The sequence below is a fragment of the Mollisia scopiformis genome (genome assembly GCF_001500285.1).
Source record: "Mollisia scopiformis unplaced genomic scaffold LY89scaffold_27, whole genome shotgun sequence".
NCBI lineage: Eukaryota > Fungi > Ascomycota > Leotiomycetes > Helotiales > Mollisiaceae > Mollisia > Mollisia scopiformis.
Genome location: NW_017263607.1, coordinates 884,149 through 899,136, shown reverse-complemented (window position 1 = coordinate 899,136; position 14,988 = coordinate 884,149). Strand labels below are relative to the sequence as shown.

Sequence of the window (14,988 nt, the reverse complement as noted above, 5' to 3'; positions counted from 1 at the left end):
CCGAGAAAACAAAACCACAAGCTGAACATCGGACAAAAGATTTCCCGAATCGGCACCGAGTCCTGATTATCGGTTTATACAGAGTCCCGAGTAGTAGTTGACAGGTTAGAAGACAGGCTGGAAGAAGGTAGGTGGATTCAGGGGTAGCGAAGCGCTAAATCAGGAAGAGGTTTATCGAAATTTCGGTCATTGTGGGGGTCCTCAGAAAATTTCTCCCAAATTTGTCAACATGGGGATTATTCTAAACACCCATGAAGCATTCGACCAGAGCAGAGAAACGGGGCTTTGGCTTGAAATTTCAAAATCCGGTTATCACTTGTCAAGCTCCAATTTTCTATCTTAATACTGATTTTTACGTTTATGATAATCTTCTCTCAGTACAAATATGGCACAATATCACAATCATCGGTCCTATCAAATTTCTCAAACTTTCCTTGCAGTCGTCCTCCAAGACAAGCCGCCTTCTTCCCATCTTCTGGCTTTGACTCTAACACCTTCCAGCCTCCGAGGTGAGCTTGCTCATCGAGATAAACACCAAGCGGATGAAGTGTGTCGTATCTTGCTTTTAGTACTCCGCCGAGACCCGATGGCGACCGCGAGCCAAGTACGACAGTCGCAATGTTCTTGGCTTTTGGACCTGGAACGGGCGCGAAATAATGGACCTGCCTTGAGGTTGCTGAGCTGGGCAAGCAAATCTCACTGCTCCGAGAATGGCATTCCGGTTTCTCTTTTTGCAATGCAGAGCTGTCATCATTACCCATCGTTACATCTTTAGGCTGGCGAAACAGAGGAGCCCGGATAACATGAAGTGTGTTTTGACTCTTGGAGACATACAGGTGATCGGTGGTCCAAGTAAGGGTGTACGGCAAAGGAGAAACAGAGAGCTCTTCGACAGAGTCCAAAGCTAACCCAAAGCGATAGATAAGTCTTGGAGGGCTGCGAACAGTCTTCCTCTTGGACATTCTATGAGTCGAGAGTTGAATGCTCAAATGTATGAATGGCTTCACTGGACCGGGGTGAGGACGAGCATCTTCTCGAGCTTCAAGGGCGGCAAGATGCAGATATTGACCACAATGTGAAAATTTGCCCTGTATCGATACATGACAGGTGCGTGTTGCGGAACAGGGCATTGTTCGTATGTAGTAAGTGTTTTCAGAGAAGTTGGCAAACAGGATGTCCCCTGCGCCAAGAGGCCAAACGACCAGAGGAGCTGAGGGATGGAAGATTGGTGGAGAGTTGTAGAGGACTCTTGGACAGAATTGCTCATACCGAAAGATCGGAGATGGGTTACCTGAAAGGGTGTCGTACACTAGGAGCTTCCCTCGCTGGTGTCCAAGCGCTACGTCCTTTTTCCGCTTTTTGAGTTCGGCCTCAAGATCAGCACCCGCATCAGAGAGCTCGTCACTCCCAAAGTCGCTATCGCTATTGTCGTCGCTATCACTATCGTCTCCCGAGAGTCCCCGTCTTATGATCATCCGTCTTATAGATATTTGAGATGAATCGTCGGAATTGTTTTCGGAATCCGAAATTTCGTCACTTGCGGAGTAGTCATCGGAATCATCATACATAACACTCCTACGTCCTCGTCGTCCATGTTTCTCCTCGTCCCATTCTTCGACTTTGAGATCGCCATCTTCAGAAGCATCACTCTTAAAGTCTGACAGAGACGCTTCCGAAGCCCAATCGTTCCACTGTTCATCATCCTCTTCATCTGAGAGGGGCTCTGTTGATGCTTCGCTACACGATTCACGTGCCGAAAGAGATTTGATGGATTCAATGGAGGAGTCAGAGTCGGCATCCGTATCCTTGTCTTGCATCTCAGCAACTGCTTTCTCTAATTGTTCTGCTTTCTCCTCATTTTCATCATCAGAGTTGCTAATAGAACTTCGAGAGGAGTTCGGACTCGAAGACCTAGAAGACCCATTTGACGAACGAAGTTCGGTTAGTGGGTTTTCTTCCGATGTCGAAGATTCCCGGTTTTTCTGCGACGAACCAAGTCGGGAAAGCTCTTCCATGGCTTCCGAAAAGATCTTTCCGAAATCTTCCAGTGTGAAATCATCCAGTCCGATTCCATTGTCTAGATCTTTGTCAGATAAGCAGCGCCGAGATGTTGCTGCTAAGAAACGTCCTTGGTTTGCTAATTCCTCGATATATTCCTCATTTGAATTCAAACATGGTATCTGTTCATAAGTGCCACTTTCCGAGTGACCGTAAATTTGGGAGCCAATACGCGCAAACTTGAAGTCAAGCGTACACGAGATAACAGGTTGTCTCCCAATAATTTTCATCCTCAAGGGTTGATCGTAGAGATGAGTTGCACTTGTCGGAATCATAATTGTTGAGCTTTCTTTCACCTTCGGGGAATGTTCACTATACATCTTCCACCTTTCAGACATGACTTGAAACTGAAGAGCATCATCATCGCTTCACAAATTAGCATTCATTCGTAAGCTTCAGCGACTTGCAAATACTCACCATTTCAGAACTCTGAAAAGTTGTAGAGCATCTCCAGAAGCGTTGACAAAATCATAACATCGTTCGTGCTGTTGCTTTTCGGTCTCTTTTCGAGCCAAGAAGGGGAAACTCTTGGGTTGTGGCAGCTTCTTGCAACTTTGATACAGGAAGCTCTGTGATCCAAGGGTACCCCACAAGCAGCGACTCAACTCTCCTGGAAAGGGACCATGACTCGAAGTAGTCTTATCTAACACAAGGGCCCATTCGCCAAGGAATTCGTTGTACTGGTGTGATAAGAGATCGCCGTCGGCGGAGTGCTTAGAGAACCAACGAGGAAACACACGCTTGTAACCAGGTCCGGCTGAGATGCTGAGCCACATCGTGAATTGTCCTGCGCATGTTAGTGATCCCCAACAAGTCTACAAGACTTGCAGTTTCAATTTTTGATTGGGGCTTAGCATAAGGCTGAGCTCACCTTCAACCATCAGACTCTGAACTTGGAGCAAGGTCAAGAAGTGTCTGGATTTAACGAAAGCAGAAACCAGATTGGCCCAGTGTTCGGTAGGATGAACGTCGTCTAGATGCATACTCCAGTACTTCGCTGCATACGAAATCAAATGGTGCTGCTCGATGTCTTGCCCATCCTTAGTCACGAATGTATCGTCCTTCTTCTCTAGTAAGCGTCCGTAGCAGGGCTGGGACAGGTATACTAAACAGACGCTAGCCAGCGTTTGAGAGGTGATCAGCAAGGTCTCGTCGTCTACTCTTCGCGTGGACGATTTTGAAAGAATTCGTGGATTCTTGAGTAGAAAGCTGTGTACCGCTGCATGCGACAGTGAGCACACGTATTTGATCTTGTCTTCAGCCTCCTTGACTTCTTGGATCTCGACAAGAGGTGCACAAAGTTCGAGCACTTTGTGCCTGAAGAGGGGTGCGCTCTTGCTTATATTCCGGCCGTGGTCTGTTTCACAAGCTCCCACAGCCTCGCAAAGTTCTTCCAGCAGTAGCGGTCTCTTGGCAAAGCAGAGGATGGACAATATTTTACTGAATCAATCATCAGTTCTCCATGTACTTGGAGTCTAGAGTTCGTAAATCTTACCTGACCGTGTGACGGTGCTTCTCATCGATACCTTGGATCTTCTGGTGGTAATATTTCTCGAAGTCTCCAGGTAGTGCGTCTTTCAACCGCCTCTGCAAGTCTTGCAAGTTTGGGGCATCTCTGATATCCTCTATCATCAAGAACGCCCACAAGAAATTTCCTCTAGCCTTACTCTTCAGCTCCTCGATGACGAGAGTCTGAGTTCCAGGGTCAAGATTCATGTCTTCCAACAATGGAATAGCATTAGTGAGAAATGCTTCGACCGTGTCTTTGTTCGTCATTTCGCTAAGCTGAATGGTGGGCAGCGAGCCTAGCACTCTGTTAATGGAGGAACGTTCCTGACTGCTGAACCATAGTCCGGCAGTTGCATCTTTTGCAAGACTCGAGAGAAAGCTGACTACTTCTGATGCTTCCTCCCATCTATTGTCCACGCACTCTTCATCAAGCCCATCAAGAAGAATGAACGTCTGAGATAGTTCGGAGATCAAAAGTACGATCATTTCTTTCATGCTCTCTTGATTGTCACTCTTGTTCTTGGTAAGATCATATATCTCGTCTGATACATCATCTCCCTTTAAATAGAGCTGATCAAGAAGCTGCTGTACGATATTCCGGTAGACCGTTGTCGATGAGAGAGGCTCATTGAAGCTGTAATATTGAAATGCAATCGCAGCATCGGCAGTAGTAGCCTTGATGTGTTTGATAACATAAGAGCAAACCACAGACTTCCCTGTGCCGGATCCGCCTCTCAACCATAGTCCACGAGTTGAGGCTTTCTGTGAAAGCCATGCTTGGAAGTCGGTGGTCTGTAGAAGCCAGGGGTATGTGGCTGTGCTTCTTTCGAGCGCTCTTTCTCCTTTTCTTTGGCGAAGATAGTTGCTCTCATTGAGAGTGGACATCCCTTGAATCCACTGTCGTACTTCCCTCTTTCTCTTATCTACGCAGCCAATTCGTGTCAGCCTATGTTGTCTACTGGCAGACTTTCCAAACTTGCCGGTAACGTACCTCTTCTGTCTTCATCACGAATCTGTTTCTCCTCACGCTGCATCTTGATGATACGAAGTATATCATTACGGGCGATTTCAGCTTTGCCGTACTCTTCGAATGTATCTTTTCGAGTCTCTTGATAAATTCGCTCTTGAATAATTGAGACGAGCTTCGCGATGTCGTTTCCATTCTCAGAGATTGTTGCCAGAATGTCGTCGATCTTCTTCAGGCTGAAGGACGTCAAGGATTTTATAGCTAGGAATGCACCTGCCACGGATGTAAGTCCAGCTGAAAGGAAACAATATGATAGTCAAACATACCCGAATGGCGACATTGACTCTCAACCTTTGCATAGAATCGAAGTATCTCTAGATAGGACGCTTTCAGAAGTTCTTGCATGGCATCGGAGTGCCCGAAAAGATCCTCGTACTCCTTCAGTCGATTCAATTCATTTGTCAACTTGTTAAGCTGCCCTCTGATGAGCTTGTAAAGGTTCACGTATCTTCCACAACACTATGATGACAAGAGTTAGTTGCTTGAGGATTTTGAGGAGGTCTTAAATGTCAAAACATACCCCCACCAAGGCTCTCAGAGAGCCCCAGACCAGCGCTGTCGGCATTGGGTCTGCTTGGCCTGTAATTGAAAGTTAGCCGGTTCCCTCAGATAGTGATCTATGGGAACAAACACAGTGTATCTAGAATCCCAGTATAATCCACCATGGCTTGAATGATCGGCTCTAGAGCTCCACGGACGTGATTGTGCGAAGTGTCTTGTTCCATGGCCTGTAACGTTTTCTGGACATCCTCAGCTTTGACGATGGATCCATCCAGATACTCCTGTACAAAACTCGGCTTTCTTTTCTTTCCAAACCCTTGGACGAACTCGGCCAGTGCATCGCTGAATGGAGAAGACATTTGCGTTGCTTGCGATAAGGACGCCGATGAGATGCTCATCGACTTGGTGGTATAAGTTGACAAGGACATCTTGATCGGTGCTTGTGGCGACTTCCTTTGCTCGAAGGAGAGAAAGCTCGAGGCGCTGCAGCCTTGCTCAGACTGCGCGGTAGGGTTTTTCGTCCAAACTGTCGAAGATGTGCAGGCGTTGACGGATCCGTTCACCGTGTGCAAGGCAAAATAATGCGGGACTGGCCGGGGCCGGTAGAATCTGGGGGCGCAAAGTCGTCGAAGCTTGATTTTGAACTACTTCGCCTCAGGCTGTTGATATGTGAGTGGAGGGCGCATGCATAATTAGTGGGCTGTGCCCTTGTATTTATGCAGTAAGCTGCAGCAACAGCGCACGCAAGGCTAGGCATTATCTCGAGGTCCATTTTTCACGTTATTGATTTTCATTCTGTAATTTTGATGTTCTCGTTATAACCTTCATCGATTCTCATCGCAAATTGGGATGCTGGAACCTTACAATAGTCGAAGACCAAGAGCAAGACAAGATCAAAAGAAGACGAGAATCGATCTGCCGGGAATTCAGCAGAACGAATAGAATAGAATTCCATTGGAGTTGGCAAAGACCACAACATCAGAAAATGGAGGAAACCAAAGAAAAACCGAGCGCCAGCGTTCTCCAGCCAAAACAGAAGCGCATAATCCGAGTTGATCAAATATTCAGCAAGCATGTTTGCTCTCATTCCATCTCCAAGACTGACGAATTAACAAATGCTAGAAAAACACGGCAAATACACTTCGTGCCAACGAAAAAGCCTGAAAAGACAGAACACAAATTCAACAAGACAGTTCTGGTGATCCGTCGAATAATCAGCAGCAAGGGACTTGTGGCAGCCATTGAAGTCGATATCAAGTCGCCTGCTTTGAAGGAGGTCTTGGATGAGATATTTGAAGGTGTCGAGGGATTGAGATTGAACAAGACGCCGCCGATAGTTCGTACTGCACTACATCATTTTGACAAATGCTGATGAGAAGCAGGCGGAACCAGAACTCCTCTTCCACGCAGGTGAACAGCTGTATTCGCGACTGAAGAAATTAGAAGCTAGCCCCAATCCAAATGAAGCACTGATAAATGATATCAGTGCCGTACTAGACTTCATACAAGAACATTTTGGTGGGAATATCGACAGTTTGAAATCTCTTTCCGAGCACGGAGAGATAACGTACAACCTGATCTGGGCTTTATTTCCACCGAAAACTTTAGGTTATACAGCCGCCAACATCCAGCACCAGCCACAAGTCTTCATCTTCAAAGAAGGGACAGATATTGAAACTTCCACGGAGAAGTACTATTATGTCACAGGACAGGTGATTAATCATGACGGCATGGACTTTGGGCGAGGTGAGATGCATATCAAGATCCCATACTTTGAAGGCACGAAGAAAGTACGCAGTCTTGCAGCTTATCCGTTCTCACAACATGCTCGTAGAGACGAGCTTCGGAAGGAACTGATAGAGCGCGGTCGGAAATTCGCTCGACTCGTTACGTCGGTCTGTCAGGAGTACGCGGGAATGGGAGTTAAAGAAGAGCGAACACCGCAGGGCATGGAAGAGATGCTATTCGAGGTATGAAGACTTGTCTAAGTGTGGTAATAAGAGATCGAGGAATAACGTGCCGTTTAGGCCACTGGTCGAGTGATGATAGACCCCGGTGCTTTTCGCTTATACCAGCCGAACTGGAGCAATCTCCTAAATCCGTGGGTACATGCAGACATGCCAAAGGATAATCTCAGCGACGAAGAATACCTGATCTGCAATCACCGTGTTCTTGGATTTAGTCTTGCCAGTAAAGAGTGGGGCGCATTTGCTGTGTCGCCACTGAAAGATGTGGTATGGGACGAAAGCGCTTTCGAAAAACTCATTATAGAGCCCAAACGACGAGACTTAATCTGTTCTCTTGTTCGATCTCACAGGAACGATAAGACTGGATTCGACGATATCATTCGGAATAAAGGAAAGGGCCTTATTGGGCTTCTCAGTGGAGGCCCTGGAGTTGGGAAGACCTTGACTGCCGAAGTGGTGGCTGAGCTAACTCATAAACCGCTGTACATGATTTCAGCAGGCGAACTCGGTACGGAGTTAGAGAAAGTCGACCAGCGTCTCCAAATGGTCCTCGACATAACTAGGCGCTGGTCTTGCGTCCTCTTAATTGACGAAGCCGACGTTTTCTTGCAGGAGAGAAGTAACTTGGACATGTTACGAAATGCTTTGGTTAGCATATTTCTCCGACGTCTCGAGTAAGCTTTGAATCAATCCCTAACAGAGGAAGAGAAGAGAAGATGTTGAGGATGCTGACTGGATTTGGAACGTAGATATTTCCAAGGGATTCTAATCATGACGACGAACCGGAGAAAGGCTATTGATCCGGCATTCCAAAGTATTCTCGCCTCAACTTCATGAATGGTACGAACAATGACTGACGAGTTTTTAGGTCGGATACATTTCAAAATCCATTACCCTGCTCTCACGGAAAGTAGCCGCGCCCAGGTGTGGAAGGATTTCTTATCTACTGCGCCCGCTGGTGTCAAAAAACCAGAATTGAGCAATGAGCAGATTGTCCAGCTGGCAAGAATACCCCTTAATGGCCGCGAGGTTAGTCTCTACTTCCAGATTCTGGTGGGAACGTAGCTAAAGTATATGTACAGATCAAGAATACAATCTCTTGCGCGTTTTCGATGTCGAGGGAAAGTGGGATGGCTCTGACCGTGCAGAGGGTAGAAGAAGTGCTAAGTATTCTGGTGGATGATTGGAACTTGGATGAGTAGTGTGCAATTGGTCTGAATTGAAAAAACTGCATAGCGGATACTATAGTCTTTCTGTGTAACCCAACTCAGCGAAAGGGAGAGGCATCAGTATAATCTGCAATGACGCAGCACAAGGCAGCAACTATGTCTGCGCAAGACTTGAGTGTGCAGCACAAACTAAACTTCCGGTGGTTGAACTTAGTCACGGCTAGGATAGAAATCTCCGAAGGGAGTTCCCAACCAACTCGGGCGATAGTGGTGACGCTCTGCCTGAATTGTGTAACACAACCTAAGAATTGACTTGACCAACAAGAACTTTCTATAGTCATCGAGGACTCATCCGGCCAGGAGTCAAAGACGTATGCTTCCAAGCAGGCAGAAACAGATAAACGGCAACATCTCGATCGCGACCACCAGTGTTCCAGCTGCAGCTCTTGCCGTGGCCTTTGTTCCCCCACGCATTTTACAGACAGCCATAGCTGATGCAAAGAAGACTATGAGGACAGATTTCGGTGAGCTATCCGGTATATTCCTCTGATTTATCGCTGGAACTCCCACCACCATCATCTCTGTGAGTATTCGAGCAAATCTCGAAGTAAAACGAATCTTGAGCTACCCTTCGAATTCAGCTGAACAATTGCCGATCTGGATCATTACACATGTGAAACAAAAACACAAATATTTTTAGGTATGACAAGAGCTAAGATCTAGTGTTTAGCCCTTTCAACCTGAGGTCAGATTCTACGAGCGAGCAGGAAAAAGTCGAAGTGGGGTTGCAATTACCACACTGAGGGAGAAAAGAGCCACAGAGCAATAGCAAAACCTTTGAGCATGCGACAATGATGATAATGGGCTCATCTAGACTTCATGCATCTTGCCAATGATGTCAGTGAGGTCCAACATGTTGAGCCACGATATTGATGAGGAGAGGGCAAAATGCGCAGTGCTTGCATGAGAGTGAGACCTCGGCTCGTTTTCCATCCCCACTCCACTTCAGCGAAGTCCCGCACTTGTCCGATGATGCGTGCGCCACAAACCCAACCGTACCAGCCACTCGGCTTCACAACCACACAGCCACACTTGACCGATTACAAGACTCGCATTTCAACCAAACATCTTCTCCCATTCCACGGCATCTCGAAGCCATTCCAGAAAAAGGATCATCTGGTTTCTCTGAGGCATCAAGGTAGGACGGGATCTTGTAGTCATTTCTCCAGCCAAGAGAGCAGTCCTGAAAGAAGAGGAGCCTTGCAAAGAAGTTGCAGCCTTGAAACTCTGGCGGTGTCTGAATCATACTCTTGAAGAGGCGTTTTGCCAAAGCGTGGGGGAGTCTTCTACTGCCGCAATTGGGCTTGTCGTACAAGAAAGCCGTGGGTTATTTCCAGATGAGATCCGAAGTGGCTGCTATGACTGCACCATGCACCGGTGAGGGTCGCGAATAAGACTGGATAGCGGTGGCATATTGCAGGACATGTGAAATGGCAAGTGAAGATTGCCACGATGGCAGGCTGCACTCATTGGCCGGCGAGAGCAGATTTGCAGATTTGCAAATGCAGGGCCCGTCTGGAGAAACGAGTCGGGGCCAGCAGCTGGCCCTCCTCGTCTTCTGGTTGGAAAGTCTGATAGAGTGCCGTCAGCCCTAAATGCAGATGCCTTCAGATGCCTTCAGGCCCCTCACCCCTCAGCGGGATTCTCAGCCCTGTGAGCAACAGAGTTTGGTTTCCCCTTGACGCTCTGGATTCCCTGGACTGGTCTTGCCGTAGTTTACCACCGTTGAGTCCTCCGTCTCACCCACTTGTTCCCATTCCCATCCGCTTCCCACCCCCCTTTCGCCACTAGAGGTGTGGTCATGCTCGTCCTGACGGTCCTGATCCTCGTCTATCGCTGGGCCTTTCCTTTCCGCCCAATATGACGCGCTGCTCACCTGCAGCAGCAACATCGACAGGGCTGTGAACTGCACCTGGCCAGCCGGATAATGGGTCGCACAGCTGGTCGACCACGATCTAACTTTTTGTGACGGCCGAGGAAAGGCCCAGCAGGCCAAGCCCATAAAGTGTGCTGCAACCCCATGAGAGCGTACATTCTGACTTCCCTTCCTCCGTTATCCTATTCATTCTCTGTCAATATATTCTCCCTTCTGGGCGTCGCTCTGTATCGAATGTGACTGCACTGGCGTTCTTGTCTCCTTTCCACGGCAGCAAATTCGCGTCGAACAGTCTCCACACGCCGCATCGAGCATCCTTGCCATTCTGTACTTCGGCATCGTGAGTGGCCACCCGTCCATCGCCCAGTTTGATTGAGAGGAGAGTTTTTGCTGTGCCGGCTGCAGCAAATACCTCGTGGGTTCGAGACTGTACAGAATAAAAAAAGGAAGAGGAAGAGTGAGGTGGAAAAGAAGACCAACTCAATTGTCGGCAATGAGCGCGGAGTGAAGATTGAGGTCGCCTAATAAAGAAAGACCGAAGCACGCAGAGGTCAGTGTCAGTGTCAGTGTCCGTTCAGTTACCCGCACCCCATCCCCATCCCGCAGCCGTGAACGCTCCGGCATCCCGTGTGTCGTTGTGTTGTGTTGTGTTGTGCTGTGCGGTGTTGGTGTTGGATGAGTTATTATTATGTCCGGATGTTGTTCCGTCCCTCTTCCACTTCCTCGTCCCGTTCCTGTTCCTGCTTCATCTGTTCTCTAGTCTTGTCGGCCGGCAGGCGGCGATGATCGTCTTCTCCTTCTGCGCGACCATCCTCTTCTGGTCGTTCCACACAGGCACTTTCATGTGTTAGTTTCTGTGTTACGTTGCGCATCTTCTCTCCCTGTGCGAACACACCTCTTGTACCCTCTTGTACTTCCGTCCTATCTGCAGAGAATGGACATCTCCCGACTCGACCAGATTACTGCTTTCTGACACAGCAATTCCATGCGATATCTCGCGCAGAAGCTTACACTGCGACAGCTAATCTCTGAGAACTACTAAAGCTTTGATCCGCAGATCAAGTGGGCGAACGAGGGGTTGGAAGGCGAGCGATGCATATGGACGGCGCAGGATTGAAAGATGGAGACTGGCACTACTGCCAAAGCCAATAAACAACGAAGGGCGAGTCGTCCCAAGGTCAAGACAGGATGCAATAATTGCAAGTGAGTACCGAATCTCTTCTGCCAGAATTGCATGGACCACCACAGCTATTGTTGCGCACCTGCTAACTGGTCTGCGACAGAGCACGACGAGTCAAGTGCGACGAAACGAGGCCTCAGTGCCAGAAATGTGTACGATCCGGAAGACGATGTGAGGGATATCCTGCATACAAAAGGACGACGGATGTGCCGATACCAATTGCTCCACGATTCCAAGATGATTCCTCCTCCACCTCTTCTCCGCCCTCGACATCCTCCTCAACCTTCCCTGCCTCTTCACCTCCCAGAATCAGATCTATAATGAAAAAGACGAATCGAGCACCTCCTCGAGCTACAAATCGAACAACGAACACGCAGGTTCCAGCTCGCGTGAAATTTGCAAGCACCCCCACGTCTTATATACCTGGGGGGTTCGCTTTCAGTGTAGAAGAGGGCCAGTATTTCCAAGTTTTCCGCACACACACAGCAAATGAGCTGTCAGGTTTCTTCGATTCGGACTTCTGGACCCGGAGTGTACTTCAGGAAAGTCACTCCCAAGCATCAATCCGACACGCAGTCGTAGCGCTGGGAGCGTTGTATAAAACACTGGAGAAGGCTTCTGAGTCGCCTCCCGGCTCTCCAGAAACTGCGGGATCAGTTGCGTCCGACACAGCACCAACTCATTATAATTTTGCACTTCAACAATATGGCAAATCTCTCACACGATTGCGAGAGGCCATTGGAAATAACGAAACCCGAACGCAACGAACTATTCTAATATCTATTGTCCTTTTCACCTGCTTCCAGTCTTTTATTGGCGACCACAAAGCAGCAATTACCCAAATCCAAAGTGGCCTAGGACTTCTCGAGGATCGACGGCAGGACTCCAAGCAGCCTCTCATTCGCCGCAAAGATGACGAAGTCGAAGAAGAATTGGTGCAAATGTTCACTCGACTGGCCATACAGGCCAAGTCCTACGACATGGCTTTTCACTTCCCACATCCATATGTGATAAGGTTATCGCCGCAATCACGGAATGATCCCACTTCACCGCAATCGCCGTCCTCGCCATCCGATGCTACCTCGACCGCTTCCATGGAGTCGCACATGCCGGAAGAATTCAAGACGTCGAAAGAAGCTCGTTCCGCCCTCGACACCCTGTTGGAACGCATAATGCGCTTCAACGAGCAGCTTTCATCCTACCATCCGGGACCCAATAACATACTACCGAAATCAATCAAGTCATTGGGCTACGGATTCGGGATTCAACTCAACCAATGGGACAAAGCCTTCGGAGAACTACTCGCAAACCGCCGCACGCCCGGAATCAGCAACACAGAGCGTGCTGGTATTGACGTCCTGAAGATGCTTCATCTGATGACATCAATCCTTTTTGTCACTGGATTCAGCACCTCTGAGATGGAGTTTGATAATTTCACTCCAAAATTCAAAGAGATTGTGGACCTAGCCAAAGAGGTGGTGGTAGATGAAGAATTGACTCTAGCACAAGCAAGATGCGGGAACGTCGCTGGTTGCCGTCACTCAGAGGGCAAAGCGCTCCCAGAGCACCATTTTCCAGGCCTAGCATCTCAGCGACCAGGAGCATACAGAGAAGAAGACAACTTATTTCATATCAAGGCATCCTTCGCACTGGATTTGGGCATTGTACCGCCACTGTTCGTGGTTGCGACCAAATGCCGAGATAGAAAACTAAGGAGAGATGCAATCAGATTACTGCTATCAAGCCCACGCAGAGAAGGGATGTGGGATAGTATTCTCAGTGGCAGAGTCGGACAATGGATCATGGACATCGAGGAGCAAGGACTTTCAATATGGAGTGGGCCTGCTACCGCTTCTGCACGAGAGATTGTCCCGGACGAACAGCGAGTCATGGTGAAGGAGATTCTGTTCGATCTACAAAACCGGGAAGCGATGCTCCGCTGCGGTACAAGGGGACTTGATGCAGGAGACATCGACATGAGAGCACAAGAACAATATATATGGTGGTAATGGATTAGATACTCAAGTACACAGGCACGACAGAACAGGACATGAGATCACGAGCAATGGCTTGATGAGAGGATACCACAGGACAAGCTGTAGGAGCACATTTGGAACCTTGATTTCTGCACGGTGGACTGGCTTGTGTAAGATACATTTCACACGCTCTCGTGAGCAACAGCACGTTTCGGCGCTGGGATTGATCTTGGAAGCATATTCTTTCTTTCGTTCAGCATACTTGGTGTTCTACCTTGAAATGGAAAGGAAAATCGAACTTCTGGGAAGTCAACATCTATCTGGCAATCAAATCAATACCATTTATTAATTCAATTCGATATCACATCACATTTCTTGGCGCCTTTCCTTTTTTTTCCCCCAGGGGCACGTTCATTATGTGGATTCGTGGCTTGTATGATGTTGTGCCACACGAACGATTATGACGGACGTGGGGAAAAGCATGTCTCGGAGTGACCATGGAGACTCCGTGGGCTGGAAATGGCTGAGCTACTTATTGGTGTAATTGTGTGGTGAGACAGAACCAGAATTGGGCGAATGAGGAGACTTGTGTGACGGGCGTACAAAGACATAATGCAAAGAAGAACCAAGGAGTAGATGACGCGAGACTAAGTAGTGAACTTCAGTAGACTGGAGAATATTGGGATGTACGTTCGGGGATCAGACGAAGAGTTGATATTTTTGGACCTTCTCTCTTAAGCAAATGATTCCTTGACAAAAGGACCAAGATTATTTCGTCTTTCCACTCGCCAATAAATCCCACGTCTAGAACCTGGTGAATGGAAGCCTATCTCCTCGTTAGCAATATGTTCTCAGCATTAACCTTTCCACTCCTCTCTCGACTTCCACAGTAATAAATTGCTACACCCATACAACAACGAAAATGCGAAAACTCACCACTTCCCCCTCAACGTAATAACTGCCCAATTATTCCCCTGCTCATCCGTCTCCTTCTCCACCTTGGTACTAAACGCAATCGCGCTCATAATCCCATCGCCAAACTTCTCATTCAGCACCGCCTTATATGCATATCCATAATTCTGGACAATCTCATACAGACGATAGATCAGCGGCTCGACAGGCGGCATCGGCCCCGCTCGTCCGCGGTCTGGAAACCCGAGCAGTTGTTCGCCGAGCTTGGATTCGGGGATCGAGAGGATGGTGGAGAGTTTCGCGACGTCGGAGGCGGAGGCTTGGGCTTGGCCGTAGAAGAGGGCGGCGACGGCGACCTCGCTGCGGCCGAGTTCTTTGGCGATGGATTCGAAGGTTAGGGATTTGGAGGCTTTGGCTTCGAAGAGGGTTTTGGAGGAGAGGGGGAGGCGGTCGATGAGGGAGGTCTGGTTGAGGTCAGTCAGTATGTTGATTGTGGTGGTTTGGAATCAATGCGGGGTAGATGGAGGGGTTGAGACGAACGTCTAGGACTGCGATGTGGGATTTGTCTGCCATTGTGATGATTGTTTAATTACTGTTATTGCTGTTCAAGTGAATTCAGATAGAGTATAATTAGAGAAAAGAATATCTATAAGAAAGAATGAGATGTCGTTCGTCATACAGTGCATACCCCGCTAGATCGCGGCCGCGGATATGGTTGGTTGTTCTGGAACGTCATACATGCCGGGTGAATCC

General features: G+C 48.2%; 4 protein-coding genes across 4 annotated transcripts; 2 read left to right on the top strand and 2 right to left on the bottom strand.

The window, feature by feature from the left end:
- Positions 1 to 362: 362 nt before the first annotated feature.
- Positions 363 to 5,416, bottom strand: LY89DRAFT_627632 (uncharacterized protein). The gene is made up of 8 exons (XM_018211147.1): positions 5,226 to 5,416; positions 5,115 to 5,173; positions 4,861 to 5,053; positions 4,559 to 4,807; positions 3,554 to 4,490; positions 2,930 to 3,498; positions 2,476 to 2,845; positions 363 to 2,424 (listed from the first exon to the last, which is right to left on the bottom strand). The coding sequence occupies exons 1-8, from the start codon at positions 5,317 to 5,319 to the stop codon at positions 375 to 377; spliced, it is 4,521 nt and encodes a 1,506-aa protein (XP_018064549.1). The 5' UTR covers positions 5,320 to 5,416; the 3' UTR covers positions 363 to 374.
- Positions 5,417 to 5,891: 475 nt separating this feature from the next.
- LY89DRAFT_272029 (P-loop containing nucleoside triphosphate hydrolase protein) lies at positions 5,892 to 8,297 on the top strand. The gene is made up of 7 exons (XM_018206372.1): positions 5,892 to 6,166; positions 6,218 to 6,431; positions 6,478 to 7,065; positions 7,123 to 7,736; positions 7,812 to 7,876; positions 7,931 to 8,091; positions 8,145 to 8,297. Exons 1-7 carry the CDS (start codon positions 6,081 to 6,083, stop codon positions 8,262 to 8,264), a joined length of 1,848 nt encoding a protein of 615 aa, XP_018064548.1. The 5' UTR covers positions 5,892 to 6,080; the 3' UTR covers positions 8,265 to 8,297.
- A 2,990-nt stretch (positions 8,298 to 11,287) lies between these two features.
- On the top strand, positions 11,288 to 13,356 carry LY89DRAFT_596894 (uncharacterized protein; the record flags this gene model as incomplete). Its single annotated transcript, XM_018209948.1, has 2 exons — positions 11,288 to 11,370; positions 11,451 to 13,356. 2 exons carry the CDS (start codon positions 11,288 to 11,290, stop codon positions 13,354 to 13,356), a joined length of 1,989 nt encoding a protein of 662 aa, XP_018064547.1.
- Positions 13,357 to 14,127: 771 nt separating this feature from the next.
- Positions 14,128 to 14,808, bottom strand: LY89DRAFT_740584 (cyanate hydratase; the record flags this gene model as incomplete). Its single annotated transcript, XM_018220609.1, has 3 exons — positions 14,128 to 14,149; positions 14,260 to 14,699; positions 14,776 to 14,808. The coding sequence occupies 3 exons, from the start codon at positions 14,806 to 14,808 to the stop codon at positions 14,128 to 14,130; spliced, it is 495 nt and encodes a 164-aa protein (XP_018064546.1).
- Between the last annotated feature and the right edge of the window lie 180 nt (positions 14,809 to 14,988).